Source organism: Tachypleus tridentatus, chromosome 13 (genome assembly GCF_004210375.1).
Source record: "Tachypleus tridentatus isolate NWPU-2018 chromosome 13, ASM421037v1, whole genome shotgun sequence".
NCBI lineage: Eukaryota > Metazoa > Arthropoda > Merostomata > Xiphosura > Limulidae > Tachypleus > Tachypleus tridentatus.
Window position 1 is genome coordinate 64,009,390 of NC_134837.1, and position 22,332 is coordinate 64,031,721.

The 22,332-nt window shown below is 33.4% G+C and overlaps 1 protein-coding gene across 1 annotated transcript; it reads right to left on the reverse strand.

Moving 5' to 3' along the window:
- Window positions 1-638: 638 nt before the first annotated feature.
- On the reverse strand, window positions 639-20,623 carry LOC143239788 (ornithine decarboxylase-like). Its single transcript, XM_076481302.1, has 11 exons — window positions 20,485-20,623; window positions 19,462-19,582; window positions 17,442-17,538; window positions 16,748-16,824; window positions 14,631-14,803; window positions 8,856-8,990; window positions 5,468-5,633; window positions 5,025-5,172; window positions 4,556-4,677; window positions 2,315-2,526; window positions 639-819 (listed from the first exon to the last, which is right to left on the reverse strand). Exons 2-11 carry the CDS (start codon window positions 19,549-19,551, stop codon window positions 753-755), a joined length of 1,287 nt encoding a protein of 428 aa, XP_076337417.1. The 5' UTR covers window positions 19,552-19,582; window positions 20,485-20,623; the 3' UTR covers window positions 639-752.
- Window positions 20,624-22,332: the final 1,709 nt, after the last annotated feature.

Sequence of the window (22,332 nt, forward strand, 5' to 3'; positions counted from 1 at the left end):
TGTGACGGGCACCTTAACCACCTGGTAACGCCAAGCGTATCAGTAATACAAGTAAGGTTAGATTTGGTAATCGTGCACAAAGGAAATGATCTTTTCCGGAAGCTTTTTGTTATGTGCATTACTGACATTAAATTATGTAACGAAATTTAGTTTTCAATGTGTTCTGTCTTATTCTTTCAAAATTGATTAGATTTTTGTTCAGCACCAGAAAAGATTCTGGCCATCCTCAACAACACATGTTGTTTTTATAACTTTATACAGCTTATTAGGATTCATTTTATTATACTTTTTGAAATAATCACATGTAGTTAAGTTACAATCGTAGAATTAAACAAAATCATCTTCATAAACTTTAAAGTTACTAAGAACACTATAATATCATGAATATTAGACACTGTTCATGGATCCAGTGATTATCATATGATTATCGTACATTCAATAAATACAATAAGTATATATTGTTATCACAATAAATATAAAGATATTTTTATCACATCAAGAACGCAAACTCTACAAACAAATGTAAGCCATAACTGAACCCTTTTTATCTTAACCCTTGTCTCAGTACTAAAAATAAATAAATATAAACGTATATAACATGTTTCTTAGATTTATCGCAGAAAAAAAAAACACTGCAGTAAGAAATGTTTAGAAATATTACACATTATTATAACACACGTCCTTACTGTATTTCAAATACCATTTCATTTTCTTCACGTTTACTTCATAAAACGGTTATGACGAAGTTTGTTCTACAACTGGCAAAAGTTCATTGTTTCTATAAAAACTCTATTCTTACATTGTTTCTCCAGCTGGTGCCTAAAGAACATACAAGTTGATTAAAAGGTGCACGTGCATACAACATCTGTATATAAAATAGTGAATTTATACATTTTTTACACATCAAGTGCGAAACTCAATTTGTAGCTATAAAATCCATACAAGAACAACAATCGATGAATTAAACCGGTTTATCAAGCTAAAATCAAACTGAGCTCAATACCGACATTTCTTTCCAAAGTTTCTCTAATCATCTGATTGGTGGAGGTATGAATAAACCTATCGTAAATATCGGTTTAAGCAACTTTCATACTAGAAACATTTCTTTGTAAGTACTTCTAGTTTTCTATGTTTTTGCTTTAGGATAACGGTAAACAGATTATTTTACAGAGGAAACAACTCTCTATATAATACACCTCAGTAAAAGGAAACCAGTTTATCTATGTTCAGGATTTGATTAGATATATTTGATAGAAATGTAACCCATTATTTGAAGTGAATAGAAAATGGTTCAGAGGTTTTCAGGAAATAAAGAGAATTTTGTGGGATTTATTGGAAAAAAAGTTTTAGAAAATATATACTTTGTGTATTCAACATTCAGTATATTAGAAAAATAAATGTGGTACGTGAACTAACCATTTCTTTACAACATAACATAAGTCTATATAGAAGTACTCTTCTAGAACAAAAACACAATTTTCACTAGGACTGTACGTCAGGGTTTGATCGTATCTTTACTGATGTAATATTTAAATGAAGTATTCCGAAAATGGAGTTCTCAAAGAAAAACTGTTATTAGCCGCAATATAGCTGCTCATAAAATAGCTCTGAGTTTTTCATCTCTAATTTTACCTGAAATAATTTGAATAAGAGGGTTATCTGGTAGAGATACCGATGAGTAATAACACGAAATTGGTATAGGGTGCCCCACTCTTGGTATCGGTGGCGCGCAAAAATATAACAAATATAGTTTACCCTAATCTTGCATAAAATAATTTCAAACGCAGCGGCTATTGAGAATTTCCTCTTTTTTATTTCACTAAACGTTATCAGTTTTAATAAAATATTATTGTTCGTATCAGTAAAATATACAAACGTTTTGATCTCTGAACATTTTAAAATATTTTCACCTTTTCAGTGAAATATGAACATTACGATTACTTACTGTTAGCACAAACAGTTGGAATTTCTGCTAGTACATTCTAATGGAGTTTAGGTTTACATGAAATTGAGTGACCTTACCTCATTTCACTTAATTTCATCTTCCATACAGCTAAGTAAAGAGGACTGTTAACATAATGCTACATCAGTGTTTCTTGTAATGACTAACTCCTATTAATTTATGATGCTTATATAGTTAATTGTCAGGAAACTTTGTGTTACATTTGAAATTGTTACTAAGAAAACAGTTACCCAACTGGAAAATAAATTATTAAAATATGAAAAAACGTAATTGAACAGAACTTCTAGCTTGTTTTAAGTTTTCAGATATATCAAACCAAAAGAAAAATATCCTATACTAAACGGTTCTTACCTGGTTTTACTGCTGATGATGTACTTAATCAGAGGTGGATTAAAACCGTTGAAACGGTTCGAAAAAGAAACACTATAGGCACCCATGCCCTCAAAACATATCCATTCTCCTTCTTTTATATCTGCTAAGAGGACCTGATCAAATATGATATCCCTTGGATCACAGGTTGGGCCCAAAACTCGGGTTAATCGCAGGTGCTTTCGATTGGAGTTCTGCGTGATATAAATTTGATTAGTTTCTACAAGTTCTGGGCTGACATTATATCCTTTACCCTCACTTTCTTTATAATAGTTGCTATGAGTTTGTTTGATATTGTTGTTATAGCATTATTGTTGCAATAATTTATTTTGAAATTGTTTTTAAAATTTGAAGCAAAAAAACAGCAATATTGTTGCTCGACAACACCCAGTAATAAAAAAATAAAAATAATTTTCATTAGTTAACAATATATTTGGAAATTAAGCAACAAAGTACTGGAAGCTCGACGGTAGGTTTAAAGACTCGTAACGCTTAAGTACGAAATTCGATCCTTATGGTTGGCTCAGTAAAGGTAGCAAGTTGTGTAGTTTGTTACCTGACGAATAATTAAAAAAAATCAACTGAACAAAGCACATCTTTGTGTGATAGCGGTACGTTTACTGACGTAAAACGCCAGAATTCGGTATTCGATTCACTACGGTGGACACAGCTGATAGTTCAAATGCACGAACAAAACACGACGAATTATAATAAAAGACAGTTTACAGTATTAATAATAGATTGATTTTTTTCTGGCAGGGTTAAAAGAAGTAAGAGTAAGTTTTAGTACTACTTCTATATACAGATTATCTTGAATGTTATTCCTGAATTTCGCACAAAGCTACACGGTCGTATCTGTGCTAGCCGTCCCTAATTTAGCAGTGTAATCACCATCACCATCCACCGCCAACTCTTGGGCTACTCTCTTACCAACGAATAATGAGATTGAACGTTACATTATAATGCCTCCACAGTTTAAAGGGAGAGCATGATTGATGTGACTTGGATTTGAACCCACGACCTTTGAATTATGAGTCGAGTGCCTTAACCAACTGGCCATGCCGGGGATTCTTTATATTCTATAATGATATGGAAGAATTAGCTTTATAAAATTAAAAGAATGATAAAAAGAGTGAGCATATTTGGAGTGGCGAGAATTCGAACCCGCGACCCGTAGTGTTTTTGAATTTCATGCGTCACTAATTGAGCAGTGTAAGGCTAGGGGTAAAGCAATAGTCACTACCACCCACAAACTCTGGAGTTACTCTTAACAACGAATAGGGGTTTGACCGTCAAATGATAACTCGGCTGAAAGGGCAAACACGTTTGGTGTGACGAGGAGTTGTGCCAGCGATCCTCACATTACGAGTCAAGCGCTCTAACTATCTGACCACGGTGGGCCTACCACTGAAGTAAGTAAGGTTAGATTTAGTAATCGTACTTAAACGTTATGGCCTTTTCCGAAGACTTTTCGCTATATGCAGTACCATAATAAAATGGATTGGTAGTTCAAGTATATAAAGAAATTAAAGATCCAGGCTATTACTAGTCGTCTAATTTCATGTTTCTGTCTTGAAACTGACATGCAGAAAGCTATTGTAATAAAGAACTGTTTGTTTGAAGTTAAGCACAAAACCACGCGATTGACTGTACGGTTCTTAGCGTTGTAAGTTTGTAGACATGTCACTGTACCACAGGGGGAGCAATAAAAAACTATAAACATGAAGAAAATATGGGTGAACTTCAACATTCACTTTCTATTGAGGATAAAACAACTATACTTTCTATTAGTGTATATTAATACTGTTCTCTGGCTCAATCGGCATCTGTTTATCTCTACGCTTTCGTTTGTTTTGAGTCTTCTAGATGAAATCTACAGAATGGGTCATGCCAGTTGCATACTTTTCACGTTTACAAAACAATAATCCAAGGTATTGACAATTGTAAATATATTAGTTACAATTATCGTCAGTAGGTAGTGCAGAAATGTAATGATGTTGATTTTCGACCGTTACAACTTACGTAACACCCAACGACAGTGGCGCAGGTAGCCCAGTTGCTTTGCACCTTGAAACGCCAAACGTACTCACCCACCCAACTATAGTTATGACATTTAACTAACTTAACATTCTTTATTATCTATTCTTTGCAGTTGGTTATTACTCGTTGTAAAAGAGAAAATGTATTTCACTCTTTATATATAGTGTTAGTTTCTTGACTTACCACTAGAGAAAGAACCTTGATATCCTGGTGATGGTAAACATTGCACAAAAACGTTCCGTGTTTACCATCATTGATGTAAACATCAGTTTCAGAAGAATGGATTTTATCTTCTGAAAATGAAACTGAAAGAAAATTATACCTGTAAGATATTAGTAAAATGTTAAATTAAAATCATACATATTGTATGTGGTTTTGATATCACAGAATTTTATATGTATGTTCATTTATTTATTGTAGAAGATAATGTATGAGTCACCATTATCTAAGCTGTATGTTGTTGCCACGTTTTCGCTAATATAAAGAAACCATTGATAAATTGTACCAGTAACAACTGATTAGAAAAAGATACAAGTCACTTGAGTGACATTAGAGACATCATCTGAAACTGTCAGGTTTAACAATAAAGTTTTCCTTGTGCTTTAACGTGTTTTATAAACCGATTACTATAGTTTCCATCTATTAACGTTACCTAAGTTTGCTTCGTTTTTAACCAGAATCACTTTGCAGTAGAGATTGAAGGCCGCAGATACCATATACTGACCAGGTTCAGCAATCACTCTTACACCAGAAGACGGTGGAAAACATTCATCAAGAGTTTCTCTTATTGCTGCAGCGATCTATAGAAATAAAATAGATGTTTGTAAAACTTCTCTGTAAATTTGAAGTCATATTGTTCTAAATACGTTGATTCACTGTATCGTATAGGAAGTTGTCTGTTACCTCTGATGTATAAAAAAATGTTTCTCTGCGCAGAGTTATAGGCCACCTAGTGGATGAGGAGAACAACATTTCACTATTTATAGCAACCTGGTTCGTAAGATGTAAGTATTTATATTTTAGTATATTAAAATAATTGCTGTTGTTAGGCTTAACACTTAATTATATAGTGATAAACAGTATACAATCACATACTTCTCTGAAACAATTAAAGCTATCTCTAGAGCCGGGATATCCACCACCAATGTCTAACAAAGACATCTTCACTCCAATCTTCGAGACTTCATCAAACACCCACCTAGCTCTTTTTATTGCTTCTACGTAACATTTAGGATTCTTGGATGTGAAACCTACATGAAATCTATGTAAAAATGTAAATAAAATAATGTAACTGTTAGAAAATTAAAACATAAATATATTAATATTTTTATAAACTTTTACGATACAACTTGTATATTGTGGAATTTATTTGATCTAATATATACTTACATACAATCAACATGTTAATTATATACTATAATTCCAACTGCAAAGAAAATACAAAACTCTTCCACAAACAAAATTATTTTTTCTTATTCAGCCTTATTGAAAGAACTTTCACCAACTATTGATTTGAGATGATTTAAATCCCATTTTTTGTTATTCTTGAAATTACAAAATAACTTGGATGTACAGATTGGACTGAAGGCACTGACTGAAAAACAACAACAAGCAACACAAATTTTCGAGTCTCCCTTACCCTTCTCACCTGGGTCTTTCTTAAAGTTGATGTTTTCCAAGACTTCACTGTTAGTCCGTTCATCTACGTAATGTAACTAAATTGTTAGCCAATTGTAAGTTATCTACAAATACAACGGCTACAAGCTGTTTCATTATCTGCTATTTATTTTGGCATTTCTCTAATCAATACTCAGTTTGATAGTTGAAGCTTACAATCAACATGAATAAAGATCGAAACTCATCTTTGTATTATCTCATATCTATGTTAGAATTCCTTTGTCTTACGTATTCTCTAACTTTACATTGGTGTTGGATTCTCTGTAGTGGACAGAGTGAAGAATTCTAACACAGACAGACAAAACCCTATGCTACCTAGTGGTGCACATAAAGCTTTTTTGAAGTTGGTGCAGCTCAAAGCAATACCATGTGGCTCACCGTCATAAGTACGTCCTCTCTCATTTTTTCTTGTGATCAACACTCATTAGTGTTGTAGTGCAAGACGGTACATGATCATATAGTTGTCTGAAACATCTAAACTGGCTCTAGAGCTGGGATATTCAGCTATTTTTTTTGTTTTGGACTTTTGCACAAAGCTACTCGAGGGCTATCTGTGCTAGCCATCCCTAATTTAGCAGTGTTAAAACTGTTAAAATATCATGCGTAAAATTGAGTATTTTATTATACATATAGACTTAACGTTAAAAATCGTTTAAGTAACCACTTTATAATTAAAGAGTCAATGAGTTTTAATTTTTTCACGATGTCATCATTTTAGTCGGGTTAAGGAATGATCAGGAAATGTAATTAAATGTAGATATAATGAATTAGTGTTAAGTATCCTTTTTCAGGACAATTTGCACATAAGTGGTCACGAAATACAATTAACTATTAAATTAGTTACAAGCGTCCTTTTCAGGATGATATATGTATAAATTGTTAGGAAATTTAATTAAGTAATAAATTAGTGTTTTATATCAACTGTATTAAGTATAGTCATGCTGAGACATGATGATCAAATATATGTTGATTCCACATTATGAAACGATGACTTCATGGGTACCTGTTACGGGAGCCTAGAAACATGTTTTGTATTTCAGTAAAATAATAACTTTATAGCAGTCTGCCCGATATTAAACTATAATGTTAACCCTTCTGGGAGAGCTGCGCCGTTAGACGATACTTTGTGAAAGTATGACGTCATCATTTTTGTGACTTCTCTCCCCTGAAGTAGTCAATCAGCGTAAAGCGGCATTCTTTGGGCGCTAACGTAGGGAGTTAAATAATAATAGCCTATCCTACCACACTTTCTACAATCCACCAGCATAAATAAAGACCAACAACAAACTGACGGTGTATCTCCGGGTTATCCTCGATGGATTATCCCAACAGGTTTTCGCCACGCCAAATCAACGTTTTTAGCGACCATTATAAAAAAAATTATCCAATAAACCCATAAAGATGACAATCCAATGATAGGGATGAATTATTCTCCAGCCCTTAAGACATGCTAACTTAAATTTGTATTCTCTAGAATTCCTTCCCACATGAGACGTGCACAACACCTAAAAGCAAAAATCACATTTTCACTCTTTTCCTCAAAAGCATCAGCCTTACAATTACACCTGAAGAACTCCAACATTCTCTCTAACAATTTGCTAACACAAAGCTACATGCAGTTCACCGGATCTGTTCTCAATTAAATTATAAAACTGTTCAGTTAATCACATTATCCAAACCAACAGGAAATATTATCCTCAATTACGGGTGATATTTCCATTACTTTGACTTCAAAGGCAACCCTCGACAAGCCTCACTGCTTACAGTCCCATCAGATAATCGAATGTTCCTCAGCCTTTCAATCGAAGTATCCAACAGTTAACAAGTTACCCAAATAAGCAGAAAAACTTTCACCACTAACCAAGCCATCCAAAGTGACTTGACGGAAATGAAAGATGCAACCACATCAACAAATATTATCACTTTTGACACTAAGTCTATGCAGGCCAAGCCTCATGCAAGAAGAATCCAATCATATCCACTGCCAAACTTCCTCGATGACTCCAATCCCAGACGTATTCTCATCAACCACATCTCTTACTAACCTTTCTCTATGACTGCAGCCTCTTAACTATTCCTATCAAAACTATACTTCCTGAAAACTCCTATCACTTTGACCCAAATCCAACCTACGATGATTATAGTTGAGACAACTATAACGATTGTGCCTTTTTTCTGAGCTCACAACATCTCAGCAGTCACAACTTCTGACGAACTAACCCATATCTTCTCATTCCCCAAGTTCCCTTTTTGTTCGTGGCTTTTCTCGGACACGGCCTTGACATAATGCTGTTTCTTCCTGCAGCAAAATTTTTCAGTTTTGTATTTATAGGTCCCTGCCACCATGAAAGATCCTTTGTCCCGCAGGGGTCGTATGAATTGTGAAACTCGAATCTCCCTTATTCATAGCTCTCTGAATTCCACATAGCTGCTTGAGGCATCTTCAATGCCAATGTAAGCTTACACCACAAAACTTAAAGAACAAACCACGCTACTCTACGGAGGAAGGGGAGAAGTTAAATCTTATAAGTACTCCTGATAATTATCATGGTTTTATCTTGGAGGATCTCATACCAAAATTCCTGATAAATATTGTAGTTGTAATTACAAACTGACCTGGAGACGGTAGACTTTCAAAACGTCGTTCTCTACATTTGTGTTTTTACAATAAGCAGTTGTCATCCATTCAACTAGGTTTTATTATGAATAATTTGCCTAAAAAACCTATCAATGAATAAACCCAAGTATTTTCGGCAGAACTAGTTGTCTGACTTCCAGTAATGACTTAGTAAGATGTTGTACTTACGATATTCCCTCGACAATCATGTTGAGATCACATGCCTTCTGCACTAAATGATAAACTTCCTCTAGGTTACAACCATACCTTCGTCCAAACGGTATTGGACTAGCCTCGAACGGAGGCTGAATCCTTACAATTAACCTGGAATTGTATATAAAAGCAACGGTATTTATGTTTCACTTTACTTTTATAAAGTCAAATTTAAAATCAACATTATATAGCTTTATGGTGGTTTTACAAATTATGTATATTTAATATCATTTTTTACGCTAATACTTAATTTTATTTTTAGTTGATGCTAAATTATCAGAGGTAAGCTCATTACATATTTCCTCATTGCAGAATGCCCTCTTAAATATATAATTAATTTCTCAAATTTCATATAAATATTTTTATCACTATATATTAAATTTTCTCACTAATATAACGTCATCCTTGGTATCCACTTTTTTTTTTTTCGTTATCATGACCGTTCACTGAAAAACTCAGGTTTTTACTTATGTGTTTGTGTATTTTGTTGCATTTTTTAACCAAACTAATTTTAGGGCAGAAACATTTGTTTTTTGACTCAGTTTTTGGGCTATACCAGTTCTTAAGAGAGTTAGAAACAATAACACAATATTCTTCTGGTCATAACTGTACCAACTTTTATCAGCCAAAATGAAAAGAGTATCAAACAAACACAGTAATAAGTTTCCAGTTTGTCCACTAATTAGCTGTCCTTTATCAGTTCAGTCCTCTTCTAGATCATAATAATTTGTTCTCTTTATCACATATTAATTAAATAGCTGCTCAAGAACTGGCTATGAGTACCGTTAAGTAAGTTATTTCCCCTATCAGCCCAAACAAAATACTGGCTGTTAGGACACAGTTCTCGTTTAGGTTGCGCAACAAGAGACTGAGAGATGGATATCGACTCTTCCTCCTTAGAGTGAAGGTGTTGCAGACGACGGGACTCCTTCACCTTATTGATTTTGACTTATTATCACAGAATTTGGGTCATGTTATATTCTAATCAAGGTTTCCTATAAGTGACTTGATTCATATACAAATTTACGTTATAACACCAATTTAAACCGAATAAAATAATACACACAAAATAAAATGGAAATAAAAAAATACACAATTAAATAACAATTACGAAAAAATAATTAAAATTCAATTTCATAACAAAAAAGACAAAGCAGATTCTTGTTTATTGATTATTTTAAAGTTTGTTTTATTTTTCAATTATTGTATGATAATCCACCTTTTACTTTTTATAGTAATTAAATGTGACATTTTAAACGGATTTATACTGTTGGCATTGAGAATTGCTGTGTAAAAAATTAACGGTGTACACATAGGCGACCTGTTTGCTAATGTTAATACACAGTTTTGTACAGTTTGAAGAATTTTAATATTATGTGGGCTTATATTGGACCAGGCCATCCCAGCATAATCAATTCAAGATCTTCTCTCTCTCTCTCTCGGGTTTGGGTATGATATATATACCCTGGATGGTCAGATGTTCTTTGACCTCTTCCTCCTTCTTTTGCTTAATATGATCATGCAGTGTTGGTTGGTGTGGTTACTGCTTTAGGGTCAGAGTGGTTCGAATTGCTCCGACCCTTTTCAGGACAATGTCCAAGTACTGGTTTCATACATTTATAGATGTTATTTGCTCTATCAGTAGGAAGTCTAGTTTAACGGTGGCCTTTTTTATCCCTCCCTCATATATATATATATACAAATATTTATTTATTTTTGTATTTAAAATATATGTTGATCAGGGAGAGCTGTTTAGGACTATCTTCATCATGTATGAGGTACCTGTCTAGTTCGCATAATAATTCATTTTTCATTCACTTTTTATCAAAATAAATTATTGTACTATGTAGGAATCTATCTGGTATAGTTGGTATGTTTGAATATTTGTGTATAAATTTAGATGATATAGTTCTGGGAACTCTGTATGCTGTTGTGAGGAGTGTGTTTTGTATCGTTTGTAGCTTGGTTTTAATTGGTTTGTTGCTTATAGTTATCCATGTTAGAGTTGCATAGTCGATTACTGGTCTAATGTATGTTTTGTAAATTTTTAGTATGTTGTTTGTAGATGCTCCACTGTTCTTGCCAGTTAGACTCCTAGCATAGTTGGTTCTTCGCCATATTTTACTTTTAATTTCATTTAAATGGTTAATCCATGTTAATTTTGAGTCATAGGCTAGACCTAGGAATTTTGCCGATGTGGCAGTCTGAAATAGTATTCCATTCATATTCCATTCAAGCTGTAGTTTTTTGCAAAACGACAAGTTGTGTTTCTGCTGTATTTATTTTTATTTTATATTTTTGACAGTATTCACTTATTCTATTTAGTTGTGGTTGTATGCTTGTAGTTGCTATTGTTGGTGTTGCGGCACTTTTCCAGACTTTCACATCACCAGCGAACTGTGAGGAAAATCCATGATTAGGATCCTTCAATGGCAAATTGTTTACATACATGATGAAGAGTATAGGGCTAACCACCCCTCCCTGAGGGACACCAGCTTCTAGAGTAAAGTACTCAGAAAAGGTTTCCTTTACATTTTCTATTTTCCAAAAAGTTAGATAACCAGCGAATAATTCCACGCGGTAGTTCCATTTCATTCGTACGTAACCGTAGACCATTGTGTCATACAGTGTCGAATACTTTCTCAACATCAAGAAAGCAGGTGACAGTGCATTGTTTCTTGTTAAAGCTGTCTATTATTTCTTCATTTAGTCTGACTAAGTAGTCAGTTGTTTGTCTAAGTTTTCTGAATCTATTTTGTTCTTTTGGTGATTTTGGTGAGTTTTGCTAACTTCTGTTGTTGTGTCTGTTGTTTGTTGCTTACTTGTGTCAGGTTGTTCTTGTTTTAGATGTTTTGCTAACTTTTGTTGTTGTGTCTGTTGTTTGTTGCTTACTTGTGTCAGGTTGTTCTTGTTTTATATGTTTTGCTAACTTTTGTTGTTGTGTCTGTTGTTTGTTGCTTACTTGTGTCAGGTTGTTCTTGTTTTAGATGTTTTGCTAACTTTTGTTGTTGTGTCTGTTGTTTGTTGCTTATTTGTTTCAGGTTATTCCTGTTCTGTCATTGTTGTTCTTATCTTATGTATACGTTGTTTTATTTGTTTGTATTTGTCACATCCTTTGTAATTTGCTGTGTAGGTTTGTCCACAGTTACGGCATTTAGGTGTTTCTTGTTCCTTTTTGCAATGAGATATATGGTGTTTCCCGCCACAGCCGCAGCACCTCTGTGTTACTAGTCATGCCACAGAAACGTGCCCACATCTTTGGCAATTGTAGCATTGAATTACTACAATTGCTGGAATTTTTAACTGTTCAACTATGTATCTTTGATACCAAAGCATAATCCCATTATTAATAAGATTTTGAATGTTGTAGCTGTCTTCTGTGTCAATTCGTATTAAATTTATAGGTGCTTGTGTTTTTTGGAAATTATTCGTAGTATTTTTGTATGTGGTAGATTTTGTTCGTCTAGTGCTTGTCTAATGATGTCAAGGTTAATAAATTGATGCACCCCATTCTTACGAATATGGATTTAAGCTGCGGTTTACTGACTAGCAGGTGAATTTTGATTTTACCAGGTTTAAAACCGTCTGCCAGCCATTCTCTCAATAGCCTGTTTATAAAGATCTTATTATTGTTTGTTTGTTTTTGAATTTCGCGCAAAGCTACACGAGGGCTATCTGCGCTAGCCGTCCCTAATTTAGCAGTGTAACACTAGAGGGAAGGCAGTTAATCATCACCACCTACCACCAACACTTGGGCTACTCCTTTACCAATGATTAGTGGGAATTGATCGTAACTTTATAACGCTCCCACGGCTAAAAGGGCGAGCATGTTTGGTACGACGGGGATTCAAACCCGCGGCCCATAGATTACGAGTCGAGTGACTTAACCATCTGGCCATGCGGGGCCGTAATCTTATTACAAACTTTGTAAATTTTAATAATAATTTTACTTGAACACCTGTTGTGTTTAGCAACATTTCGTTTAATAAATTCATTCTCACCCAACATTTTTAACTAAATATTCAACGTGGTCTTTCCAGTTCAGTTTTCTGTTATAAATAACATCCAAGTATTTAATTTTATCAACCTTTTCAGTTTTTTTTGTCATAAATTTTTAAATTATAATTTTCTATTTTTCTCACATTATTCTTGGTGATGTAATTTTTTCGAGAGAACACAATGAACTTTGTTTTATCTGGGTTTATATACACTCGCCATAAATTACACCATATTGTCTTTCGTAGTTGCCGAATATGATTTTTTTTTAAACATAGGAATTCTCCAAGAACGTCTGCTTCCTATTCTTTGAACATTTTGGAAATCTCGAGCTCGCACGATAATTTTCTTCACAATTAGTACGTTTTGTACTATCTCTATTTTCATGATTACCGTCACCTTTCGTTATACTGACACACTCTCTGCCTACATGTCCAAATGTCTAACATTGAAATAATGGTGGAGTGGTTCTGTATTCTTCTACTCGAAATTGTAAATATTCTATATTAAATAAATTTTCAATCATTTATTTGTATTTTTTCATTATATATATATATATATGTATATAAAATTTCACAGAAGTAGTCGCTTTGTTTGTTAATCTGCTTTTAATCCTTGTAGCTTCGCTAGAATCCATCCTCAGACTTTTTAATTCTTCAATAATATATGCAGGTATAATGCTATTACTTAACCTTTAACCACCATACTTTTTTGTTCCTGCATTTTATAACACGATCTTATGTTTATTTTGACATTGTTAGCATTTCCTTCAGCTAACACTTTAGTAATTTTCTCTAAGCCTTGTCATCTTCAGTTTTAAAGAACACGTGTCCATTCTTCAGTCTTTTAACGGCTTTAATATTAAGATCAGAATTCATTTTCTCTACTTATCTTTATACATTATGTAAGTTGTTATGAATTAAGAGGGGATAAATTTACGTTTCCCGTTTGTTTTCTTCGATGTTTTTATTCATGCTTTTTAAAAACATTGATATTTTGATTACCAGATTCTGTATTTCTGTATTTGTTTTGGATCTCAAACTTTTCTTCTTTGTTGTTTCTCGTTTATTACCCAGGCTCGGCGTGGCCAGGTGGGTTAAAGCGTTTGGTTCATAATTTGAGGGGCGCGGGTTCAAATCTAGATCGCTTTAAAATATGCTCGCCCTTTAAGCCATGGGGGCGTTATAATGCGACGGTCAATTCCCATATTCGTTGGTAAAATAGTAGCTCAAGAGTTGGCGGTGGGTGGTGATGACTAGCTGCCTTTCTTCTCGTCTTACACTCATAAATTAGGGATGGCTAGCGCAGATAGCCCTCGCGCAAAGCTGCTCCAATATTAACCCAAATATATTAGGATCAGTCTGTCAGGCTGATAGCGAGGGTTTAACTTGTCGAAGAGCAACATGGCTTTATTAATAAGGTTTAAATACTTTTTCCTTTTATTTTAAAACTACAACTATGTTCTTTAAAATAAAGTAAAATTATAAAACACTACAATTAACAAATGATATAAAAACTCAATATTTTTGTTGATTCAACACGATTTCACAGGCGTAAAAAAAAACACATCTACATTGAAGGATTCACTTTATGCAACAAGGTTCTATTAGCGTAAATAGCTCTCGTTTAGGTTAGCGCAACTATCAGAAACAATAAGACAAACAAGCATATCACTTGATATTCTAAGCTCTCTAGGGTATAAGTATTACTCCCGTGAAATATTCTAGAAAAAATTAAAATTAAAATTAAACACACCTGGCCTCCGAATCACACTCATGAATTTTCAGCAATTCTTCCACAGAGTCGAACGTCATCAAGTGAACGCCCACGGACGCAGCAAACTTTATGTGCGTTCGGAATTTCACAGTGTTTGTAAAAATGATCTTAAATGGATTGATTCCAATTTCCAACAACTGTTCAATTTCACGCTGAAAAATAGTGGAAAAATCTAATCCAATCGTCACTCTCTTATCAATGGTGAGAATTTAAAGAAGAAAGTAATTTTTGGCTTAATTACCGTTAAATATTACACTGAGTTCTAGGTAAACTGTACAGAGTAAGATAAAAACATAAGAGAGAACGAGATTGTTTATAATGTATTGAAAAGTATGTACGTTTATTTACACTTTCTATATAATTGTCATCTTTAACTATCATACGCCTGACAATCCAATGGTAACTGAATGTTAGATATACACGATTGTTTCAGTTTATGATATAAATAGTTTATATAAGGTGCAGTGGTCATATTTAATTGTTTTTCAATATTTTATGGTAAATTTGTTCACATAACTATTTACGAATCTTACCTTTCGTAGTAATATTGTTATGAATTGTTTATAATAGTGAGTATAGTGAATCATTTTGCTAGAGCTTTCTGAGTTTCTCTTTGTTTGAGTTGAGAATTTTTGTATCATAGTAATGTTCTAGAAATGTTCTAGACTTCTGTCGGGATATAAAAACACATTGTTTAATTCAAGTTCATGAAGGTGAATTTAACGATAAATGTGTTGTAGTGTTCAATTTTAAAGTAAAATTATCGCAATCTGTATTGTAATAATACGTTAGAAAGATAAATCGTCTTCTTAATTGTGGTCTAAATCAACTGAGCTAGAATGTGCGGACTTTGATTTTAAAACTAAGGATACAACTATGAGAACCAACAGTATAAAGGATATTTGTATACACATTTGGTTTGCTTTTAGTGTATTATTTTACAAGAAGTGAACTGTGTTCTTGTTTATTTATCATTGCAACTTATCGCTAACAAGTCACAAACACGTACTGTAAGTATCCGGCCTCACAAAACTTACACAGAACTACAAACATATTAATTAAGAACACAGTAAAAAAAAAAAAAAATAGACATACGCAATTTCACAAAAATCAAGTTTTCTTTATTTCATTAAAATCAGATCAGATTATATTGTGTGTGTTTAGTTGTTTTTGGCATACTTTACATTTGAGGCTACAAAGTGATTCAATACACATCCGTATTGTTCATTGATAAATAGTTAAAAAGAAGTTATTGGTTTTCCACGTACGCGGTGTCTGTGGGTAAATAACCTACCCCATTTGATCACATAAACAATATAGTAGTGTAGACACGCAGTAAAAGTGTTTTAACCACTATCTGTGTTAGTTATTTAAGTCTCGCGTCGCTAACTATAACTCTTCACTTTCTGTTTGAATACTGTTATGACGCATTCTTCCATCTTATAATCAAAAAACGTTTTCTTTTAGTAACCTAGTATTAACTGCTTGGGCCAAGCTTGTACCATGGTTAAGGCACTAAACTCGCAACTTACGGGTCGCAGGATCAAATCACATCATTGAAAATCCATACTCTTTGAGACTTTATAACACGGTAGTTAATCTCACAATTCGTTGGTAAATAGCCGTGTAATGTTTAAATGGTTATAGGTGGATGATGCAAATTAGTTGTCTTCCCTCAGAAAACCCTCAATAACCTTTGTGCAAACTTCAAAACAATAGAACAAACAAACAAACTTTTTACTTATATTTACTTTTTTACTATACAAACACCCACTGTTTACACTTTTCCAACTCCAACAGCTCAACTCATCCCAATATGCTCACCTAGCACCCAACGCAAAATACAGATTTCTTCACTTTTATTAAACAAACCTTTCTCCAACTTTACGTTTCTTCGTCATTTCTCTTTTACTTTCACCAAAACTCTGTATATCACTCCTCTTACTATAAGAACATCAACCCCTATATTTCTGTTGTCAGGATTCTTTACTAATGATATGATTTAAGGCCATTATTAATTCAACATTAAACATCTGTATTTGTCATAAAATAAATTATGCTAATTAAGTGTAAAATTACACACGTAAATAGCCTACCTTACTAGCAGCGTCAAAACCAGAACCTAAAGTAGCCAGCACTCTTCGAATCACACTGTTGTCGCAGCTCTTCATAGCTGTAATGGAAACGAGAAGCTAACGTGTGTGTAAGAAAAGCAAAACTAAAAACGCCTCAATATATTCTTATTGAACTGAAATCTATCTTATCGTTATAACACCTGTTGCTCAGAAGGAAGTCTGAGGGCTTAAACGTCAAAACTTAGGTTTCGATGCTCGTGGTGGGCACATCACAAACACCCCATTAACAAGCTTTGTGCTAAACAATCAAATTGCCCTAACACAGTTATAAGAGGAAATAAATGTCCAGTTAATTACTCCTCAACTGGGACAGCGGTAAGTCTTGGGATTTAGAATGTTAAAATCGGGGGTTCGATTTCCCGCGGTGGACACAGCAGATAACGTGAAGTGGTTTTGCTATACGAAATAAACTCTAACTGATTAAAACTATCTCTTAGCCATCTACTTTACACAAACACTTAGTTATCTTTATAACAAGATAGCTGAAGATAAATCACAATTATATGACAAACTTTCTCTTTGTCACTTCTTTATAATACAGAGAAAGGTCGTCTGATCATTAAATATACACGACAAATAATTTAATCTACTAAACGTTTGCTAAAAATTGGCTATGGTATAATACAATATACAAGTTAGAATGAAAGAAACTTACCGAAGAATACTTCAACACGAGGAAGGAGATGATGCCACATATTGAACCTATTTACTGTTTCATCTAAGTTTGCGATTAGCAATGGTTCTTCAAATTCCTAAAAAACCCAGAGAACAAAGCTGTTTTTGCTAGCCTACCAAGTTTAATAGAAGTGTGTATGTGTGTGGTTTATATATTTTACCTTTCAAACTAGTTAATTAAGTTAGATATTCTTTGAACTTCTAAAAAAAAGAAAAAGAAAACAAGACAAACAAAATAAAATAATTTAATTGTAACAAAAAATCATTAAAACACATAAGGTGGTAAATATGTACAATGACCACCTAAGACCTGTAGATTTGGAAGTTAGCTCATACTCTTTTGTAACGTCCCGGCATGGCCAGGTGGTTAAGGCACTCGACTCGTAATCCGAGAGTCGCGGGTTTGAATTCCCATCACATCAAACATGCTCGCCCTTTTAGCCATGGAGCTTTCTAATATGACGATCAATCCCACTATTCGTTGGTAAAAGAGTAGCCCAAGGGGTAGCGGTAGATGGTGATGACTAGCTGCTTTCCTTCTAATCTTACACCGCTAAATTAAGGATGGCTAGCGTAGAGAGCCCTCGTGAAGCTTTGCGCAAAATTTAAAAACAAAGAAACAATCTTTCATTACGAAATGAAAGCTGAGACTGGTTAGATCTTTAGTGACCTTATAGGTTTAGACTACTTAGGCATCAAATAAGCCTATAGTTTGAGGCTACTTAACTTTCTAGATGAAACTAATATTACGTTTAATTCCTCTCTCATCACTGAGAGGCCAGAAAAAAAATATAATCAACAATAAGACTTGATCACTATTTACTTAACTCAAGCCTAACTCTCTTGATTTAAGTTGCTTATATCCAAATATTTCTTCAATGCAAAGACTTTAGTTTCGCTGCAAAAATTTATAATTTTCCAAGTTCAACAGTCTGTTGTACTAATGTTGGCTAAATGACCAGAAGAAACACCATCATATGGTGTCTAGCCATACAGTGTAAGTCACTGTCAAGAGAATTTTGTCCGGTTCTTTGAACAGACTAGAAAAATTGATTAACACTTTTATAAAGCTGAAAGTGGTGAAACGTGTTTAACGACTCGCATCTTTAGTCTCAGAACGTAAGGTACACTTTCATCACTACTGATCACATTCTATCAACCTTTTATTGAACAAATGATGTTCAAATATAAAACCAGAATCTAGTTAACACCTCATAGTTAACAGGTAGAAATACAACCATTCACAAACTTAAGGAAGAGTTTTATTGATGGTAGAACATACTATTAATACATTTATCGACAAAACATTGGTCTATCTTTTCATACCTGAAGAAGTCAGTGGAAAGTTAATCCAACTTATTAAAATAACTAATTATTATCTAGCGTTAACCTTATTTAAAGAAATTAGTAGAAAACTGTAACATAAAAATCAAATAATTTCGACGTGAATTAATAATTTATGAAAACTTATCTGTAAATATTTATCAATTAAGAATAATATAAAAGATAATTTAATTTTACAATCTTCACTGAAGTAGTCAGTATATAAGATTATTATTATGTACTATAATAAATTGAAAAACACATAAATTTAATACAACAAAATTAAATCCATCAAGAGTAAGAGTTAAAACATTATTTATCGAAGGATGAAATAAAACATATTTATTAAGCCTGTTTCGATATATTTTTCCTCAAAAAAGTTTTAATATTTTAATGGTAAATGTTTAATGGTAAAAGTTCTTAAACATTAGGTTGTATATTACGTTTGAATTTCTTGAAAATTAGTAGAATGGTTGACAATTATTTCTGTGTGTACAACGGCTAATTTTTTTTTATCGACGGTAAGTACATTTTACCTTCAGGCCAGTTCCTAGAAATTCAATTATGGTAAGATATAAAATTTGAAATAAGAAAAAGTTAGTCCCCACCTGTATTACATCATTATTGAAACTTTATGTTTAGTTGAATTAGAATATACTTAACTGAGGGTTTCTTACTTTATCTTCTGTAATTTTACAAGCTAGTTCGTTGGTGGTCATGTCCAAGTAGATTTCTTCAGATGGCGAGTTTGAAGTTGTGAACTCCATGTTTCTACGCTACAGATTCTTCGACTGAAAGCTTTATATTTATGTAGAGAGAGAGAAAACAATAAAAATACAGTGTAATGAGCTAAAAAAAGCTAATTCTGGACAACAGCAGCTAAAATTGGTTAGCAAAAAACAGTCCCCATTTGTTAGGAAAGGTAACTTTGAGTATTGTGTTTTATTGTGTTAAGTTATTCTAAACGTATTAAACTACAAAACTAGGGTTAAGACAAGGGAGTGTTTTAAATACAATTTATCGTTCGGGAAAATAGCTCACAGAAAATACCTAGTTTAAGTCATATGACCTTATATAAAGTTTTTTTCATTGGTCGTTATGTTCAAACACACAATATGGTATAAATGTTGATGCATGGGATTTAACATACTGACTAACAAATCGAACTTCAGTCTCAAGTGTTGAATAGAAACTGCTTTTATTTGTTAAAAAACAAAACAAACTCGGGTATTTCTACTGAAAAGCAATTCAAACTGGAACCTAATTTACATAAAACTCTAAACAAAACTTGAGGTAATTTCTTCTTGGTAAAATGGTTTGGAAGTTGTTGCTGTTTCTAAAGCGTCATAACAAACATTTTGAAGGTGTTTAAGATTGTGTCAGGTTATTCAATTCAACCCTTTGTGTCCTAACGAGTTATTGGCCTGAAGTTTCAAACGTTTACATGATTCCATCTTTCCAGAACTTACTGACCAAGAATGAAACATTAAACAGACTATATTTAAAATGCATGTTATACATTTTAGTAGAAGGCATTAAAATAATATTATGTAATATATGTGGTATTGGCGTCAGGGCCGACATATGACTATAAATAATAAGAATAATTTCTTGAAGACAAATATCTGTAAGGAATTAGTTTGAGAATCATTACTGTACCCGTTTGGCAGTTCGATTTTCATGTTTAATTACGGCCTTACCTGAATGTCTAAGTAACGAGGATGAAAACCACGTTAAACCTTTCTACTATACGACTAGAAATTGGTGATTTGACTATTCTCATAAGCAAGTAGTTGTCATGACATTTGAGACTCCGACACCTATTGGCTGCCATAGACGAAAGGGTGTGAGTTTGAGACCAGGTAATCACGTGACTTTATACTATTAAGAGCTTACTTCAGAGGGCATGTTGCTTGGGTTGAAAAATGTGGTAAATGTGGTTTCTGAGAAACATTTGCGGAAACAGTTCTGTTATCTGTTTCATAAACGTATGAAAGGCTAACACTTGTCAGATTACACAAGGCTGAGATGGTTTTATTATCATGAAATTTTTACATGTTCTGCTGTATGCTAAGTCCCAAAATGATATACATGTGATACACATATAGGTTTCTCATAAAAGTGAATTAATTTCTTTGAAATCAGGTCACATTTTGTTATATTTAAAATTATTAAAGCCACTGACTCTAGATTTCTCTAGATCAATCGCGACGTGAGAGTTTATTGATAATTTTAGAACCCAAACATAATAATACAAATGGTAAACGAAATAATAATTTCATCTAGAGTTTTATTTCCTCCTGATTTGTAAAAATACCAAAAAACTCCTTGTGTGACAAATGAAATAACTATTATTTTCGAAATTTGCGAACTTGAATTATGGAAGATCCGTTATTACAAGCTAAACAACTTTTATGAAGTTCAAATACACAGGTCTAGGTTGTCAACAAATGTTTCTATTTTGTGTCTCCATGCCGCCAAACCAATAACGAAAGAAGTGTCCCACAGTAGCACAGCGTTATGTCTACGGAGTTAGAACGCTAAAAACTGAGTTTCGATACGTGTTGTGGGCAGAACACATATTGCCCATTGTGCTTAATTCAAAACAACAACAACCATCTAAAAAAACATTATGTTCGAAAACTTCGGATAACAGTAGGGAAAGAGGGAAACCCATGGCTAATCAAATATTCAAAAATAATATCACTCATTTCTCAAGAAAACTAGCAGCTTTTCATCCTTTTATTGACAGAGCATTTAACAGTTGTTCCAATATTACTGATAGAAGTTATTGGTTTGTTGTGAATCTCGCTCAAAGCTACACGAGGACTATCTGCGCTAGCCGTTCCTACTTTAGCAGCGTAAAACTAGAGGGAAGGCAGCTAGTCATCCCCACCCACTATCAATTCTTGAGCTACTCTTTCACCAACGAATAGTGGGATTGACCGTCACATTATAATGTCCCCGCGGCTGAAAGGGCGAGCATGTTTGGCGCGAGCGGGATGCGAACCCACGACCCTCAGATTACGAGTCGCACGCCTTAACACGTTTGGCCATGCCGGGTTAATAGAAGTTGTAATGTTGATATAATTAAATAAATAATACAAAATTCAATTTTTATCAAGTAATGTACTAACTTAACTGACGTGTATGTTAATAGCACAATAATATTACATATCTATATATTTATGTACAAGGTATAACTAGTCAATTCGCCAGTGTATTCAGAAAACCCGATCTTATTCCTATTTTCAAACCACTTAACAAAGTTAAAACAACACATACTGGTACAAAAGGTGAAAAACAAGTTTTAGGTTTTAAAGAGATATAAATTGAGTTGAATGTAAACGCAGAAAAAACATCTAGGTCAAACTTCACGCAATTTGAAATATCGTGTTAAGGAAAATAACGGTTATTTATGTAATAAAATAAAAATAATTTCTCCTTCTGCTCATCACGTTTTTGGTATAGGACATACAGTAAAATGGTATAAAACAAGAACAGTAAACGAACCTGATACTCAAAATGAACTGAGCATTAAAGAACCA

Coding starts and splice junctions, on each gene's coding strand:
- LOC143239788 (XM_076481302.1), bottom strand. CDS start 19,551: ATGGAGTTCACAACTTCAAACTCGCCATCTGAAGAAATCTACTTGGAC. Junction 17,539..19,461: donor GTAAAATTACAGAAGATAAA/GTAAGAAACCCT, acceptor TGGGTTTTTTAG/GAATTTGAAGAACCATTGCT. Junction 4,678..5,024: donor TAAAAACGAAGCAAACTTAG/GTAACGTTAATA, acceptor ATTTTCTTTCAG/TTTCATTTTCAGAAGATAAA.